We start from the raw sequence: 19,475 nt of genomic DNA on the forward strand, positions 1-19,475 counted from the left end.
CAAACATAGACAGAGAGATTCCTACTATCTTTGTCTTACACTAGTACTAGCACCCAAAAGAAAAGGATGAGTATTTTTTTATTATTCTTATTTACTGTCAATTTGGTTTGACCAACTATATAATATTTCATTGAGACTTAAAACAATAATATTTTAACAAATAATTGACAATCTTAAAATTTTTTAAATTCACATTTCAATTTAATAAAGGCCAGTCAAATTGCCGGTTTAACTTATGATTATTTTATAAAAGGTAGAGTAGTACTTGTAGAGGTCCATGGTTTGCACAAATACTCCACTTGCAGAAGGTCGGTAGACCACACATAGAGCAGGAGTGAACTCAGAATAATAACTGAATCTCTTTCTTTCTGACTTTGTCTGAGTGTCTGAGCGACGTACCTACACAAAAATACGAGTTTTTGCCCTATGACGGTTTTCTCTCCAATCTGAATTTTGTATGCCGGTCTTCTCCACATTGACCTCAGAACTGAAGTGTACCAAAACCTGACTCACAGAAGTGTACCAAATTTGAACTAAATCGGCCCAGCCAGTAGCTTCAAAATAAATTGGCTGTGATTAGGGTTTGCTCCCGGTACTGAGTTTGTATGGCGAGAACCGGGAATTCCCGGTTCTCCTCAGGTTCGGTCCTCAGGTCAGGTTCAGTTCTCGCCTGTGATAGAAGAAAGGACAACCAGACGGACGGGTACCAGTAGAGGGCCTACGCCGAAAATCAAAATTTAACGGTAGACCTCTATTCAATGATTAATATCCATTGCCGGCGCGTTTCGCTAAAGCGCCTACAACCTGTAACACAATGTTTGTCACTAGGTATTGCTGCGCATGTTTAAGAAACTAAACATTATAAAGTATCGCGAATAAATAAAAATCCTTGCACAAAGCAATTTTGAGACCCCGCCTCGGGTAATGGAAGCACAGCGAAGGTAAATTACGTTGCTCCTGCATTTCAGCACAGATAGTTGCAGCTATAAATTTCGATGCACTTAACGGCCGTAAATTGTGCGCAGGAAACTGACTACCAGAGACCAGTATATGAGACAGACTGTCAGTCGTAATTATCTCGAATACGGCAAAAGTTATCGAATCTCAATGTTCGTGGTAGCTCTTCAGGTAGTCCAGGTCAAGTTAGGCTGGCGTCCACTAGACTCGCCGAGGCGAATCGAATCGAATCGCAATAATTCGCCTTCTATATTTTCTAATGCAACTGCGTCCATTGGCGAAGAGCCGCGGCGCGCCCGTCAATGGACGCAGTTGCATTAGAAAATATAGGAGGCGAATTATTGCGATTCGATTCGATTCGCCTCGGCGAGTCTAGTGGACGCCAGCCTTAACGTAGGTACCTATGCCACGTATTAGTAATATTGCCAAAACCTGACATTGAATAAACTGATGTCATGTCCACGTGTGTGGAGAAACAAAAGTTATAATGGAAATTGTAGCTCAATGATAATCAAACAGATTCCCCAAAAAAACGGAAAGTTCTTGGGATTCGCGTTATTCTAGTAATAGCACATTTTCTGGTCTCTGCTCGCGACGTTTTATGGAGGAAACAAAATTATATAGGTATTAGATTTAAGAGGCAACCTTTTAAATTTTAGAGCTGCGGCCCATGGCCCATAGCATATATAGGTACAGGATGGCCAAAACATATGTGCATTCCCGTTGCCGGGGAGGTTTTGGGATTATACTGAGCAACTTTTACTATGGGACCAACCCCGAAATCGCGAAAAAAATTTGGCTGTTTCATACTCTATGGGAGGGTAAAAAATTTTCAATGGGAAGGATCACGACCCCAAATCATCCAGTATATGTTATCGCTTTAGTATTTGTATCCGCAAACGAAACTGACGACTGATGCATCGGTCTGTCATATTTATATTTCTCTCTTGCTTCGATCATGCGAGTATGAACAGATTTTTCAAGACGATACTAGGTAGGGTAATTACCCTAGGTACCTATATATGTAGTTATAAAATGTATCCATGTTGCTGTCTGGTTTAGGTATTTATCGCACATCACACTACTACCTATTTCCGTTTATAGTCATATATTCTAGTTCATTTGAAGGGTACACGGAAAGACCATGTCTAGTCACTTATTTCGGAAAATGAGATTTTCAATTTAAAATGTAGAGCTCTTAATGAACTATTTTGCTACCACTGTGTAATATATGTAACACAACATTTTTTTTAGTTAAAAAAGACTTGGTCACGGAATTACCATACATTTTGACATGGTTCCAAATTTTAAAACCGCGATTACTCAAAATGTTACTTAAGTGACTAGACATGTTCTTTCCGTGTACCCTTCATTGGCTTCATTTGTAGTTGTTGTGGCGTGGTTTACGAAAGACCTATGTGACATCCAAGCGGCTGAATGGCGTCGGATCGCACAGGACAGGACCGAATGGCGAAATCTAGTATCGGAGGCCAAGATCCACATCGGGTCGCTGAGCCAGCTAAATAAGTCAGTAAGTGGTTGAACCATGAAGTTATACTTTTTGGCCAGTGTACTCTATCCAGCTCATATCAATCCGATATCGATAAATCCGTGGGTTGCACTACTTGCACTGACCACACACGGTGGTTTTGGAACGGAATGCAAATCACATTTTCGATTTGGTACCAATGCCCATATTAATAAAAGTCGTTTGTTAGACAAAATGGATAATTTAGTCTTTGCTTATGACTTGGAGGTGAAGGGATCATCATGGTGATTATGTCAGCAATATTTATATCTCGCTGGCGAGATACTGTCGCGCTACTCCTGTGCTGTGCTGGGCCGGCTGCTTACGTAATACTTGAACGGTCCCTAATGAAAGTCTAGTGACATTATCATCTAATGAGTCAATACGTATTGCAGCAATCTAAGTTCAGATTTTAGAATACACATAAATAAGTACTATTCATGAACTGCTTACAAAATAATGAAACAACTTTAATGAGACATAATTATAATTTGTTTTTTTTTCAGATAAATCACAAAACAAAAATAACAAAGCTGTAACATTTACACAATACGTGACAAATTAAACATTTAATATTGATATATTTCATAATCATATTTAAGTACATTTTGTTTGTATAATAAAAATTAAGTAAGTGGAAAACACATGAATACAATTTTGTAAAATATTCTTTATAATATAATTTGTCTTAAAATCTAAAAATAAACAAAAATATTATGAACAAGTCTCAGTAAAAAAAAACATATTATTGTGGAATGTATGGTATCAGAAACATGGTCAGATCTTTGGTAAAACTTTTTAAGGTTGTGAAACTTGTGAATATAGTTTGCACAGAGGGCCTACCGCGAATACCGAAGTTCGCAAATTGCGGGCATCTTTGTCTTTTGCTCCAATTAAGGCGTAATTAGAGTGACAGAGAAAGAAGCCCACAATTTGCGAACTTTACTGTTCACGGTAGGCCCTCAGATATCTCCAACAAATCCAAACTATATGTCACCTGCTTCACGTCACACGACACGTAATCGTATTTTACAATACGTATAATTTAAAAAAAGGTAAATACGGGAAAGTGTGGCCCTGGCCTTCATATTGGGGACTGTCTACACATTAATTGGGGCATTTTCTATGAAAAAGGACCTTATTGTCGGTGGCGCTTACGCCGCACAGCGTTGCGCGGCATTGTATTTATATCGGAGCATCGTTAATAATGGCGTAAGCGCCATCTAAAATAAGGTCCCTTTTTATAGAAAATACCACAATTAGTGTCTATTGCGAGTTCATACATTTGCTATTTGCTACTACTTGCGTTTAGTGGCAAATGTATGATTTCGCACTAAACACTAATCAACGTGTAAACAGGCCCGATATGGAGGCCAGTTACACTTCTCTGACTCAATATTACAAGGTTCTATGTTACATTTTCGAGATAGTTGAAAGTCGACTTAATGTCACTATGATAATGTTCAAATTTCAGTTCGATTAAAGTGAAACATAGAACCCTGTAATATTGGACCAGCGACTTATCCCGCAGCCATACTTACGTATTCGAGCATGCTAAACGCAATGTAGTGACTAGGTAGGTATGTACTTAGGTATATTTGCTTTGGTACCTAATATAAGAGAGCAGCGTCTTACGTATCTAAACACTAAAATTCAAATGTAACGATATTAAACTATGAGCTAAAAGGAATGTTGATACTCAATCAAGAATGTCTTGGATAGCATGTGTAAAATATAATACGTTTTAGACATATGAAGGAAAGAACATACATACATAATTATAAGATGTACTTACACTGGATTGATGACAATGATTTCGTTGATAGTTTTTTTTTGCATAGGATACGTCTACAATATGCTAATGCTTATACAAGTAATACCCAAATTGCAATGGATGCACATATGTTAATTTGATAATGATACGCTATCCCACAAAAAACAGCATTCTACATAAATCAAATAAATGTGCTAATTTTGAGTAGATATGGAATTGAAATGAAATATTAAAAATTAAGAATACTTATTGTCAAGTCTTTCTACATGACGGAAATACAAGTTTTGAGACAAATATGAATTATACAATAATTTGTAATGGTATTTATGACTATTGAGCTGCTGAAGGCAACAAAGCCGTGTTTATTTTCGACTTAAATCACCAATTCCATAATGTATTCACACAATCATTGACTTCATATTACGGGCGAGCACCGTAAAAAAAAGTTTAACAACAAAACATAATATTGTCTTCGGTTACCGCGATAGTTACTCATGAAATAAAACTATGAAAACGGATTATATCGCGTATATTGAGTTTATAATATATCCCGACGTTTCGAATTCTTTACAGCGTTCGTGGTCAACGGGTGACAGAACAAAACAACAACAAAACATAGTTTACAAAAGCGTCTGTAGAGATTATGAAGAGATGAGTTGTAATTCCAAAATGGACAGCGCATACAACATTATCGAAAAGTCATCTTATAACTACTGGACCAATGTCAATTAGACTATATTCTTTTATAAACACTACAGTTTGGCATGAAGCTTGATTTCATGTCACCGAAACTATTAAAAGTGAGAATAATAAGAAAAATAATTACTAAATACTTTTTGGTATACCTACTGTGGCGGAACTACGTAACTACGCGGAGCGGTTATCAGTCAAATATATAACTACCTATCCAAATTCAGAAATAATAACGTCATTTCTGAAAATTTAAATAACTTGCAAACATTATTTGTTATTTTCAAGAAAAATAATTTAGAAATAGTGACTAATAAAAGGTAAATTATTATTGATCATCATTTGGATATCACCCTATATAATTAATTTTTTCAACAAAAAAAGTCTATGGTACAATGTATGCTTTAACCAGACGAGTGCATTACTTTATACAGTTTTATAAAATTTTAAATAATATACAATATTATCTTTAAAGTAATTTAAGGTAAGTAAATAATAGTAATTATTTAAGGCAATTTTAGCGTGGTACACATAGGGCTCAAATTCAAGTAACAGCTTTTTGCTATCTCGGAATATTCATACCTGTCATCCTGCATTACCCAAACGTGTTAACTCCGAATGCTGTTATATGAATTTGAACCATAAAAGTAGAACGCTAAAATTTCATAATTATAATCATAATCTTTATTGGCTGTGAGAAATAGGTACATTGCACAGTAATTACTAATGTAACAATTTTATATGGACTCACCAAGACTCCTGAACCTGAGAATTGCCTTTCAAACGGGCGTGATCCTTTTCACTGATGAGAAATGAGGTAGCCACCGCGGCGCACAAAAGAAACAGCTTAGGGTTTGGGCGAAAAAATCATTTGAGATAATTCATACTATGTCATCACTTTACTTCCATTGTATCTTTTTCCTTCAGTTGTCTGTTCAAAGTGAATAAGACTACCTTAGTGGCAAGGCCAGGCATAAGACATTGTATCAAAACAAGTAGGTACAACAATTTTTCAAAAACGGACTTTACTTATACAGCAGCAAGGTAGAGAATCAACTGTAGTAAAATCTTTGCCACTTGCCTTCTTTGGACTGTATCTAAGCTGCATGACTCTGGTTATTATTAGAGCCCAAAAGGCTATCTGGGTTCGCAAGAGGATCCAGTTCTGCAAAGAGCTTGAACCAAGCGGCTTTGTCATCCTTCTTCTGATTAATCTTTGGTTTGGAAGCATTCGGCTCAGTTGATTCGGGCTGGTTTTTTTCAGGATTCACCGGTATGAGGGTTTCCTCCATTAAACTTGATGCATTCATGTCCTGGAATGATAAGAAAACAATAAACATCTCAAACTTTCGTATAAGTTAATTCGCTACTTGCGTTGGCAAATATATGAACTCGTAATAAACAATGTGTAAACAGGCCCTAATGTAAAGGCCAGCCACACTTAGCCATATTGCATATAGCTTTTGCCCGCGACTTCGTCTGCGTGGACTTAGTAACAGCAGCTAAAGTAAGTATAGTGCCTGGAAAAATTCTCATAGCAATCATTCAATTTGAGCATATTATGCACACAAATTAGCAGGCACTTCATTAATTATCTCAATTCCACCCCGCTTTTTACTTTCTTAAGGGATGATTTTCGGGTCAAAAACTATCCTATGTCCTTCTCAGGGACTCAACCTATCTCTATGCCAAATTTCATCTAAATAGATTCAGCGGTTTAAGCGTGAAGAGGGAACACACAGACAGACAGACAGACTTTCGCATTTATAATATTAGTATGGATTGTCCTTAATAATTAGACTAACACTTAGTTTATAGGTTCCCTAGTTTAAGTATTACTAATGTTGGCGCAGGTTGTTGTGGAAATGTTGAGACAACACTCGATGGATTTTTTAACGTTTTAATTATCGTAGCGATTAAATTACATTATTTGAATGTATGGGCGCGCGACAGAGCGACGCGTGCTGTCGGCGCTGTTACGGATCGGAGAATGGCGGCCGGCGCCGCTTGCGGCACCGCGTAGATGGTGTGGTGTATGTGTGCGTGCACGCACACATGTATGGAGCGTTAACAACTTACAAAATATGGATTTTTTTTTGAAAGACTGAAATAAATAATTTTTATTTTATTTATTTATTTATTTTTATCAAAATCAAGAGATAAAATAATTGCAACTTGCCAATTTAATTGACTTTGTTATCAATTTGATAATAATCTAAAATAAATGGAATTCAAACAGAAATTGATTGCTATCAGAGTAATAAAATTTAATCTTTCTGTTTCTACGAACTATTACCGATGCATTTTTCAATAGGAATAAAGAAATAAGCCATTTTAGATTTAGGTGAATAAAAAGGTTAATTTCCAATCTAAGCATGAAAAAACCGGCCAAGTCCGAGTCGGACTCGCGCACGAAGGGTTCCGTACCATTACGCAAAAACGGCAAATAAATCACGTTTGTTGTGTGGGAGCCCCACATAAATATTTATTTTATTCTGTTTTTAGTATTTGTTGTTATAGCGGCAACAGAAATACATAACCTGTGAAAATTTCAACTGTCTAGCTATCACGGTTCATGAGATACAGCCTGGAGACAGACAGACAGACTGACGGACGGAGAGGAGTCTTAGTAATAGGGTCCCGTTTTTACCGATTGGGTACCCTAAAAAACCTGTCAGTATTGTCAAACCATGTCAGACTGTGTCAGGCAATGCTCCAATGTTAAAGAATTTGTATGTCGAAGTTTGCAAGTTCTATTGACGACGACTTTACAGACCACAGGCCAGATCTAGCTTGCAAAACGAAGCAAAGGCCTGGCCATGACTCTTGGCTAAAAACCAAAAGTTTGGAGACTTGTATCTATATATATACAGTCTGCTACACCTTGAGGTTTACTGGTGGAAAATGCTTTATGGCATAAATGCCGCTTTTTGTGTATGTTAAGGACGAAATATAAATACCTGTAATAGCTGGGAAGGCATGAACATCCCAAAGTTACCGGCCACATCACCACAGTCCATCCTTAACCCGGCCAAATCTGCGCTGATACTTTCTTCAGTTGACTCCACAACATCTATAAGATTAGCGGAATCTGTTAGAGCCTCGACTTTGTCTGGGTTAGGTTTGGCCTCGTCTCTTTGGTCGCTCTTGTTGGGCTCTGTAGGTTTCGGCTTTTGGTTGTCGTTGTCATCTTTGTATTCATCCTGTATTAAAAAAAGTTGTATAAGTAGAAACTAACTTATCTAACATTGTTGCTGCTACAAATATTATATCTTATTATTTGTATAAACCGATCGTGGAACTGATCGTGAAGACCATAAAATAATCATTGGTACTCCACTATGAAACAATATTCTAGGCATTCTACTTGTGTTTAGGCCAATTATAATTATAGCAAAATGAGAGTGAATAAACAGAGACTAGATAATTTTGGCTTTATACATAGATGTTCAGCGATACCAGTTTTTTTTGCATAAACCTAAATTTCAGTTTAGCTCTAGTTTCGGCCGCAACCGTAACCTTCTGCGTTACATGATTTTTATGCCGAAACCGAAACTTCGGTTGGACACTACCTAAAAGTTCATTATTTATTTTTACCTGGAAAAATAGCATTTGATCCTTATCCTGCGGTACTATCTCCTCTTGTTTCCGTTCTCCATCCCCCTCCCCCAAGTTCTGTGACAACTCCTTAAGTATACAGAACTCATACATAGGCTTAGCGTTCATTGTGTCTGCAGTGGCCAAGAGCGTTTGAGACACTTTTGTGCCAAATGTTAAAAAGGAGCTTTGGTAATTTGTCAGGACATGGGAGAACATGTTGCATCGTGCTGCAGCTAGAAGATCAATCTGGAATTGAAATGATAGAATTTTATGAGAATATAATCAAAAAATGGTGGGTCGTGCTTACGTCACGTAGGACCGCATAGTATTGTAACCCGTGGAATGTATCATATAGTAACAAAATTCATTTTAGGTTTGCACAGACCTTGTAAAAAAAATTAAAAAGACACGCTCAAGAAGGGTTCTGTACCATTACGCAAAAAACAGCAAAAAAAATCACGTTTGTTGTATGGGAGCCCCACTTAAATATTTATTTTATTCTGTAAATTAGTATTTCTTGTCATAGTGGCAACATAAATACATCATCTGTGAAAATTTCAACTATCTAGCCATCACGGTTTATGAAATACAGCATGGTGACAGACAGACGGACAGTGGAGTCTTAGTAATAGGGTCCCGTCTTTTGGGTATGTAACCCTAATAATGTGTAACTTTAACATGTTAGTTTACTATAAGCAAAGGGAACTTCCTAATTAATATAAGTTAATACAAATTAGTTAATAAGGCACTATTATAATAGGGTTAACATAGTTGCTAAGCTATAATAAATAAAATAAACAAAATAAAGTAAGGTGCGTTGGGGTAAGATTGAAAGGGTTTTTCATGCGGGGTAAGTTGAAAAGTAGCCCGTAATGCTTCGGCATACGGACAATTTTTTGTCTTACCCCTCATGAAAAACCCTTTCATTCTTACCCCAACGCACCTTATACAGTTTAAGAACTATAAAAATAAAAGTAAACAAGTCGGAAAATAAATGCAATGCAATTAAGTACCTAGTAACTAGAATACAATTGGGTTAAGCTATATAAGAAATAAATGTCTCCATTGTTACCTTCTGCAGTACATCGAGTGTCAGCTTATCAAAAGCCTTTTTGCTCTCTCTCACTTGTCTCTGGGCCTTCCTGAAGTTGTCCAGCCCGCGGCCCGTGTCCGGATCCAGCTGCGCACTGGTCGACTTCATCCAACTCAATGCAGCTCTGTATTCGATGCGGGCCTTCTCCATAGCAGACACCGTCGCCCTCATGTCGCTCACTGCGCGCCCTCTGAACGTCTCTACTTCATGGTACAACCTTAACAAAGGCCCTCTCACAGACAGACGCTGCTGACCCGAGTACGATATCGCCTTGCCAGCAGACACCATGTGTTTACCAGCTGCATCATTATTCTTACCCGAATCCCGCAAAAACTTCCCTAAAGCGTTCTCCTCTTGCGCTAACACGCACAAACGCTCCTGATATTGGTCTAAAACCCTTTGTAATTGCAAACAACTATCTGATATTGATCGAAACAACTCCAATTTCGCGTCTAACTCGGCATCGGATGAAACTATACACTCGTCTTCTTTGGTTCCTAGTTTTTTCAACACAGTCTTCTTAGTTACCCAATACTGGTGCTGCATCATTTTGATACAGCTGAATTAAAACATCAATGCGTGGAAGCAAAATTTGAATACATTAACAATAAAATTGTTTGACCCGAATACTGAAACTGATAGATAATTATCGCTGAAAATGCCAAAGCTTATAGCTTTATCTGTCAAATGTCAAACACCTGAAACAGATTAGATATCGAAGGAAAATTTTGTATGGTAACTCAACAGGGGGCGTTTTATTAACGCCTGTAGGCCTGTAATAACCTTAAGTAAAATCGAAAGTCTCTTACTAATGTTTTTTGTTAGAAAGAGACGTTCGCTTTAAGTTAATATGAAACAGAGAATATGAAACAAATATCCACTACCAACATAACAATCTGTCAAATGCACAAAATCCAGTTAATATTTCATAATCTGTGGTGCGATATTTACAACCGGAATGTGCAATGGCCGCCGCGTTTCGCGTGACGTGCGAGTGTATAGTGATATTATAAAAAAATCGACTATAAGTTAAAAACATGCTTGTATTTGTTAGGTGAGAGTTAATATTAAGCATAAGTTAGCGGACTACATTAAAATGCAATGTGCTACTGATAAAACGATACCCGGAGTGTCATCTTCCCAATCTTCGAAGAATGTCAAAGATGGTAAGTTTGTTCCTGTCATACCTATTTACTATTTTGTAACGGGCAAAACAACGGTTATTATCGGCAATGATTGTTTTTTCTAAATGTTCTCATTATGGCGTATGAGCAGGCTATTTGTGGCTCTTTCTCAAGTGTCTTTTTAGTGTGTAATTCAAACTTTCTGTGGTATTAACTTTTATTATGTTATAACCATAAAATTAACTCGATAATATGTTTACAGTGATTAAAATTTCCAAAGATGTAATCAGAAAACGTTATTAACACGTAGGAAATATAGCTTTGATTCATGGTATTCATCTACCCACTGGTTGTTAGCTTAGTGTAGAAAGCATTTTTAGTTGTGTCCTAGATTATGTTTAGACGTTTCGTTTGAGAGATAAATTTCATTTACCGCTTCTTTGCGCTGGATGCTAAAACTTACTGTTAAAATTACAGTGCAAGTACAAATGGAATATTAAAAAATATAATCGGTTTTGCCAATAATTAAAAAAAAAAAATTATTAGCCTACTTTGGTGTCCCACTTCTGGGCAAAGGCCTCCCCTCGTTTTCTCCACTCGACCCTGCCATCGGTAAATTCCCACCATTTGGGGTAGAATGCATCCAAGGCATCCCGCCATCTCCTTTTTGGTCCAATTTCATATTGCACAGTCAATTAACTTCAAACTCCGGTAAATCCGTCTGTCAGATTATGCGAGTTTGGTATTAAGAAAAGGTAATAGGGTAGATATTTGCTGAGAGGGTAGAATGGATTTACCTGAGTTTGAAGTTTTTAAGTGACACGTTTAGAGTACTACATTTTTGATCCTTCTGAAAACTGGTAATAAGTTTGTCTTCCGTCTTAGATTTAGCATAAACCACTAGTTTCTTGTACCAAAAATTTGATAATATGCAAATGCAATAAAGTCCAAAATCTGCCATACAAACTGCCCTCTGCTGCTCTGCAGGCGCGCCCCCTACCGGCGCACTAACGACCAGCGTGCCCCGCGCCTCCAACTGGCCCAATGCGTGTAGGTATGCGTACGTTCATCTTAGGGCCGGTACAGACGGACTGCAACCCGACTGCAACTTGTATGGGAACGGCACGCCGACGTTGCAGTTGGCATGCAGTCGGCCTGTAGTATCCATACAAATTGCAGTCAGGTTGCAGTCCGTCTGTATCGGCCCTCATCATTGTATTCCAAAGGAGTACTACATAGTATAAAACAAAGTCGCTTTCCGCTGTCAGTATGTCTGTCCCTATGGATGCTTAGATCTTTAAAACTGTGCATCGGATTTTAATGCGATTTTTTTTTATACAGATAGAGTGATTCAAGAGGAAGGTTTATATGTATAATTTGTAAAGGTTTTGTGTAAATTAGTTGACTACCCGTGCGAAGCCGGGGCGGGTCGCTAGTATTGTATAAATATATTGATCAGTGTTAGCAATTTATAAAGCTAAAGGACTCCCAAGACGGTTAGGTCAAGGTTGCCGTGGCTTGATTCGCGTACCTATCAATTATTCATGAATTTACATTATTTACGAGTATCGACCGGAATCCGGGCAAACGTCGAGCTTCGTTCATTGGTACAATTCTGTGTTCCAATTTCTGACCACGAATTGAAGGTTTATCTTAAAATCCTTAATATCTGCTAAGAGAGCACATACGATGGTTCGGTCAAGGTCAAATTGAAGTTCCAAAAGCCTACGTAGCCCGACTGCTTACGTAAAGGCTAAAGAGTAAAGACAGAACCATAAGAGCGTTTCACATTAGACTTATATTGACCGGAATATAGACCGTGATTACCTTTTGTATTATTTATGAGCTCCCGATATTTCGACGCAGTTACATGCATCATGTTCACGGGTGACTGAAGATAGCGGGTGGGTGTCAAAGTTGTGTAGACGGCGCTCGGCGTTTCACATTGTCCTCATCCTTGGAGAAAAACAGCCGCTTGTAGAGTGTGCCCTATGGCATTAAGTCTTGTTTTTTATTTATTTAAGGTTATCTTTTGAACAATAAACATTTAAACAATGAACAAATCTTTGTGGTCGTATCCGACATTACATCCGATATCGGATCGGATAATGTGAAAACGCTCTAAGGAAGTCCCATTATCAAGAATGCAGCAGGAACCCCTCATAATGGACACAACTAGCGATAAAGAATATCTATTAAAAAAAAGAATGACTACTACTAGTTGTAGTAGTAGTATTAGTAAACTCATTATTGTACAAAAACACATAATAGAAGTAAAAGACAATTAGGAAATGGTAAATACAAAAACTTATCCCTTTGAAGAATCTTTGAGGGATGAGATAATCCTTTTTTTCTGCTTGAGCGCTTCGTCACGCCCGCGTTTGGTAAGCGATTGACACATCAAATGTCGATTTCCATATGAACCGCGAAGGTACAGGCTTATTGTTCCCCTGAGGCTTGTAATATGACATGTGCCATGCAGGATGCTTTTATCATAGAGTGAATGACGGGTGCTTGACGTGCGAGTCTACACGAACTTTGCGAACTAAGTACTGTAACGTTTTCATAGTGTTATAAATACTGGTTGTTTGGTATGAAGGCAGCGGGAGAATATAGGTACATGTCGAGTCGAGTTAAGTGTAAAATCAATCTCTAATCCATACTTCAGAATAGGTACAATCGGGGACATTCCCGGTGAACCACTTCAGAACATTTTTACCTCTATCCTTACGAGCGAGCTAAACTCCGCCTCCCAATCTCCCACGACCTTTATGTTAATAATGACAAGGGTAAAAACAGGTAATAAGACAAACAACAGTTTATTAGTTGTTGTTGTTGATTAGGCTAAGCTTCGCTTCCCCATAAAGATAACGAATTAGGATGCATTTTGGATTCCTTATCTTAGTTTGCAAATGCCGGCTGTCACAAAGACAATGAACAGCAATAAACTTTACCTGAGCTAACCTTTTTTTTCACCACCCGCATTTTTAAGTGCCATGCTATTGGTCATCACTTTTATGATATCGCCTAACCATCTGCAAGACGTTTAAACGATTTTTGCCCTTAAGGTGGTTCACTGGGAATGTCCCCGGTTGTACGTTAGGGCTGTAGGACACCTACCTTAACAAATAGATTCGTAAATTGAAAACTTTACTAACTAACTATCCTTTTGTTTTTACATTTATGCAATTAAGCTCAAAGTTGATTGTAGGTACGCTTAAACACCTACACGTGACCTACACCTTGCCTGGCTCGAGAAAATTTAAAACCTAAACATGCTCTAATGAAAAAAGTTTTCAGCATTCTCATAACTTAACTTTTTATCTGAAAGTAGATTCCAAATAACAATCAAGGGGAGAACTGCAAGAAAAACCAATCATCTTTAAATTTTTCTGTTAGGTCCTATGGTTGACTGGTAGAGAATGCCTTTGCGCTTTAACTCCGCCATTTGTACATGTAATATGTTTGTGCAATATAGTTTAAATAAATATAAAAAATCTACATTTAGAAAATTGACTTTTTAGGGCTCCGTACCCAAAGGGTGAAAACGGGACCCTATAACTAAGACTGCACTGTCCGTCTGTCTGTCTGTCTGTCACCAGGCTGTATCTCGTGAACCGTGATAGCTAGACAGTTGAAATTTTCACAGATGATGTTTTCTGCTGCCGCTATAACAACAAATACTAAAAACAGAATAAAATAAATATTTAAGTAAAGGCTCCCATACAACAAACCTGATTTTTTGCCGTTTTTTGCGTAATAGTACGGAACCCTTCGTGCGCGAGTCCGACTCGCACATGGCCGACTTTTTAATAAAAACACTGCTCTTGTAATGCCCAGAAAACTAAATTTGATCTCGCTGACCTAGCTCAAGATTTTTCGCTTTAATATAAGCACTACTTGTCCCAGTTCGAAATAATATTTCCAGGTTACGGTCGTAATGTGCTCTAATGTCAGGGGTCGATCTGCGTTTTAAGCCGTAAAGCTGGAGTAGTGTTACTCCAGTGTGTTACGTCTTTAACGATAGCAGCTGCCTAATTCACAGTCTAGAATCTACTCGACTTCAAAGGCCCTTAAGTATCTTGGAGATCTTTTACAATTTCCATATAATATTAGCTGAAAAGATGTTCACTGTTGGACAGTCGCCTGCAATAATAATGTTACCCTTCGAAAGCCGCAAAAATATGTGACACGCTCTTATGGCTCTACAAATAAGATCGTGTCAGATATTTTGCGGCCTTCTTTGTGTAACATATTATTGCAAGTGACTGGACATAGCATAGGCCTGTCCCAAGAATTTCTAGAACCACTAGCCGTTTTCTACTCTTATCCTATGATTCCTTGTGTCTTTTTCCAGATAAATAAATAGGTAAATATTGTAAGACAATTTTACACAGATCTACCTAGTCCCACAATAAGCTCAATAAGGCTTGTGTTGTGGGTACTAGACGACGATATATATAAATACTTATACACGTAGAAAACATCCATAACTCACGAACAAATATTTGTGATAAACAAACAAATAAATGCCCTTATATTCGAACCGGGATCTCTTGCTTCGAAGGCAGGGTTATACGACGGCTATTGGAGGCCGTCAAATCAATCAAATCAATTAGTTCATCTTATTGGGTGCCTACTTTGGCAGCGTCCCCGTTTGGCGGTCGCCACTTAAGAATCTCTCTGTTCCAGAAGTGCGCCACGTATGTACAATTGACTGACGTAACTCCGCAGAGTACTATAAAACATCTCATAAAATTTTGGCAAACATTTTGATGACAGATAATTTGGTGCAACTGACCCAAAGTCTGGTAATCTGTGATCACATAATACTGGTTAAATTGAATCGATGCGCTTGGTAAAAGTTGCAATCAACATCCCTGAAGCTTTCCCTGCACACCTTATCTATTTGCAAAACATTTCCCACTGTTGAGTATATTCCCAGATTTCCCAGTAAAACTAGACCCAGAGATTTGTTAAAACTATGTCCTATTCAGGACCAGTCTTATACTAGTTCGTCCGTTGAAAATTTGTGGTTAAACGTTGCGAATGACACGGTAGATAGTCCAACTATACGTAAAGTGGAAGTCATGAATTCATGATTAATACAGCTATCTCTGAATGAGAATCGGGTGCATGTGTAGGACATTTGCTTTGACTGTTTGAGCTAACGCGTTTAATATCTGTTATTGAGGATTTCCATTTGAACGTATGGTTTACCTCAACTTTAGTTATCTATTTAACAAACGCACTCGGCTGCAATGAGATTTCGCTTAACGAGCGTGCAAAAATATATGACATAATCTATTTGTAAAAACATAATGGTGTGTCATACTTTATTGAAGGAGCAGAACTCCCATGGGCCTAAAACATATTAAAATTAAGACAAAATGGATCACTCGTAATTTTAGTTGATTATACGTGATACGTGTTTCTCTAGTTGACGATATTCGAAACAGATTGAAGAACATTCAGCGATAACCGACCAAAATTACGTAACTTAGGTTTTTAAATAATTTTAATGCAGGTGAATGAACAGTCGTTCATATACTTAAGTGAGTGAATCTATTGCAGATAATGAGCATTATCTCGACGTGTTTTGGCTTTATTACCCATTGTTACAAGGAATTTGTTTATAGTAAATCTAGATATCGATTTCGTTCGGAGATCAAAAAACAAACTAGTTTACTGACATATTACAGGAGTGTGTATTGAAAACCTATCATGAAAATAAACTATTGAGAAATAAATATAATGGGAACATATGCGAATGGTTAGAAATGTTTTCGGGAAAGGAAGCTATTGAGAAAACATTGCGAATGGTAAAAATCGCAATCTGGATAAAACGATTTCCGGAAAATACAGTACACACTCCTCAATGTATACGGAAATTGCGAAGTATATCAAGTCCAAATGTAAATAGACTTTCAAGTAAAGATAACTAATTTTACTATCCAATTATACCAATGTTTATGAGCGAACTGGAGTGGACTATAAAGTCGCGTATTGAAGAGGCGAGTAACAGTCGTATTTTATGTAAATAGCTCCCGCTATATTTCCGGGCTGTAAAAATGATCATAATGTTACATATACCAATTACATTCTAAATATTTTAATTACAAAGAAAACAAAACTTCAAGCTGGATTTAGCCCAACTGGAAATAAGGACTACCTTTGTCATAAAACGTCAAAAATTTGCGCACTCAAAGAAGGCCCGAATCTTAAGCTTGCTAATTTCCAAAATGTCATACTTTTATAAGGGTGAATGGGTTACAATTTTTAGTCCATCTTCTGTAGTACCACAGACAAAACTGGAAGTTTATTAAGCATAAGTAAAATAAATAATAAAAATAACGATGGGCCTTCTTTGGTGCTGGTACCTTATATCTCCGAAAAATGCGATTTAAAAGATTAGCTGTACAACTTTCCGTATGTTTGATTCTAAGAAAAACAGATGTGATATATTATAACGGAGCATTTCAAATGTTAATGGGACTAATTTTGGATTAAACTACATGTTTGATTGAATTGACGCATGGAGAGCTAGAATCCGAATCCCCCAGCCAATACGAGCAAGTGTTGTTCCATTTAACACCTTAATTTCACCCGGACATTCCCCGTAACGCGTAAGCAATTACGTACAATTTCCCTTGCATCCTATACCGTAACGATGTATTGATGCGTCAAGCATAGGTGTATTCACGGAGGCCGGGGTGCTATGGGCGCCGCGTCTGCTGACACAGTTCTGGTGATACATTCTACGTACTTACCGAGTGCGCGGTTTTCGAACTCTGAGACCAACTAGTGTAACTTTGACCTGCAGAACCGTAGCAACTACGCATGGCCGGAAAGATACCTTAAACTGGTTGGTTTCAGAGCAGGATTTGCTTGAGTTGGGTAGGTGGTTGGAACCCTCTTGGGCGCCGGCGCGGCGAGAGGGGCGACTGCAACCCGGCCAGACGACACGCGGCCGCCCTAACGAGCACTCCCGCCCACCATCAGCTCTCGATCGCGCGCGATCTCAGAATCATAATTCTGCAAATCGCACTTCGATTCGAGCCCATTGTTACATGACAATAGCGAGCTGTGTAAATAAATAAACTTTCAGCAGAAAGTTTGCATTGGATTGACGTTTGTGGAACTATTGTTTTCGATTCGTGTGTAAATAACAGTGAGTTTAAAGGACTCTAGTAGTCGCTAGTTTTTGAAGGAAGTCTAGAAAAGCCGGCAAGCTGTATTCCTTCGACAGTTTCAAGGAGTATGGGTATGACGAAGACAGGTGCAATGGGCACGATGACGATGGCTTCGGCACCGCCAAGAGAAGTGAGTTTGTTTATTATAAACTTTTCTAATAAGTTCCTGTGATGTTGTTTATGTCCATGGGCGACGATGACTGCTTCCCATCAGGCGGCTCGACTGCTCGTTTGCTATCACAGAAAAAAAAAGTTATTTTCATTTGCTAAAGAGCGACAGAATGAGGTTTTTTTGCCTGACAAACAACTAGACGTATGTATTTAAGCCGTGTGAGGTGTCTTTAGATTATGTAGTTTTAAATTCCATTAAGCCAAGGCCGATTTTTGGAGTTTTCATGTAGTTTCGAAGTAGCTACTCTACTATTGAATGGTTATGTGATTAATATTATTACTAAAATCAGTAGGGGTACAGCTCGCCTTGACTTCCTGTCCCCGAAAAAAAAAAAAATGAAATACAGGAAACAATTACGCAATTTTCCTCTTTAACATTAAATTCACTCAAGAATGCGAACAATAAAATGAATACCATCACGTCAACCTTGGCGTCATGGAAATGGAAGCAGCGTGTGAAGCGGCACGACTGGTCACTTATCGATTGTGGACTTCAATACACATTCGTCATTAAAGTTTCATGAAGCGAGCGCACGATGTTCTTAGTCTCCAGGTTGGGTCGTTTGTTTAATAAAGGTGGTTTACACGCGCATTAATATAATTTAAAAAGTGCATCAGTAAAAAAACCGTATACTTGATTTTTTAATTGGTTGTAATGATCTTTGTCAATTTTTTTTTATTTTGACTTAATCGCCAGTTTCCCGGCTTCCTGTTACTCACAAGGCCCTTTACCGGGATGCCCAACGATAATATGGAGAATATATCGATAAGAATTGACCATAATATTTTAATTGTCTGATTTGACGACTATTCAGTATACCCTCGTCACTTAAGTTTCTTGAAGCGAGTTCTAGCGCACGATACAGTCCATTCAGCTGAACAATCACAGGTGCGTGTTTTACAAGTGCATTATTAACTTCAGTATTATCTGGATTCCGAAAGACAATATTGAGAATGATAAAATTTACCGTAATATTTAAATTGTTTGATTCTATTGTCGGCTATTCTATAAACGGTAATAATAACGGTATACATCATTAGTTCGTTAAGTACATTAAACTTTTATGACTTTAATTCAAACTAGAAGCGATGTTTTACAGTCCTTTCAGGTGAACGAACAATAATGCATGTTTTACAAGTAGCCTTACCACGACTGCCTTATCAGTGTCAAACGGATATATTAGCTAACGTCGGCATAACTTACTTTCTATACATCTCGTTCGCACTAATATGCCAGTACGAGCGAGATGCATAATAGAAAGTGAGTTATACAGACTTTACCGTACATGTCAGTGTTAAACTAGTAGTGGTATCCGTATAGGACAATCAAGTAAGTATTATCAAG

At 37.8% G+C, this 19,475-nt stretch overlaps 2 protein-coding genes and 1 long non-coding RNA gene across 5 annotated transcripts in view; 2 read left to right on the forward strand and 1 right to left on the reverse strand.

The window, feature by feature from the left end:
• LOC134745668 (uncharacterized) overlaps positions 1 to 19,475 on the forward strand; it is a 447,357-nt gene that overhangs the window by 241,410 nt on the left and 186,472 nt on the right. The window lies entirely within an intron of this gene.
• LOC134745542 (islet cell autoantigen 1) lies at positions 5,328 to 10,309 on the reverse strand. The gene is made up of 4 exons (XM_063679602.1): positions 9,622 to 10,309; positions 8,547 to 8,795; positions 7,910 to 8,152; positions 5,328 to 6,262 (listed from the first exon to the last, which is right to left on the reverse strand). The coding sequence occupies exons 1-4, from the start codon at positions 10,189 to 10,191 to the stop codon at positions 6,047 to 6,049; spliced, it is 1,278 nt and encodes a 425-aa protein (XP_063535672.1). The 5' UTR covers positions 10,192 to 10,309; the 3' UTR covers positions 5,328 to 6,046.
• The window catches only part of LOC134745620 (cyclin-dependent kinase 14), a 107,180-nt gene continuing 98,292 nt past the window's right edge, over positions 10,588 to 19,475 (forward strand). For 2 of the 3 annotated variants that reach the window (XM_063679723.1, XM_063679726.1), the window contains exon 1: positions 10,588 to 10,808. In XM_063679723.1, coding sequence (XP_063535793.1) covers positions 10,739 to 10,808 — 70 coding nt within the window. In that variant the 5' untranslated portion in view covers positions 10,588 to 10,738. Of the gene's footprint in view, positions 10,809 to 17,720; positions 18,090 to 19,475 lie in introns of those variants that run through there. The other variant, XM_063679727.1, reaches the window with a different exon arrangement.

The sequence above is a fragment of the Cydia strobilella genome, chromosome 11, assembly GCF_947568885.1.
Source record: "Cydia strobilella chromosome 11, ilCydStro3.1, whole genome shotgun sequence".
Taxonomy (NCBI): domain Eukaryota; kingdom Metazoa; phylum Arthropoda; class Insecta; order Lepidoptera; family Tortricidae; genus Cydia; species Cydia strobilella.

What these genes read in the sequence shown, in the direction of transcription:
- LOC134745542 (XM_063679602.1), bottom strand. Translation starts at nt 10,191, where the DNA reads ATGATGCAGCACCAGTATTGGGTAACTAAGAAGACTGTGTTGAAAAAA. An exon ending in ATCAAATGCTATTTTTCCAG is followed by an intron (nt 8,153 to 8,546) that starts GTAAAAATAAAT and finishes TTTTTAATACAG; the next exon opens with GATGAATACAAAGATGACAA. An exon ending in TGCCTTCCCAGCTATTACAG is followed by an intron (nt 6,263 to 7,909) that starts GTATTTATATTT and finishes TTATCATTCCAG; the next exon opens with GACATGAATGCATCAAGTTT.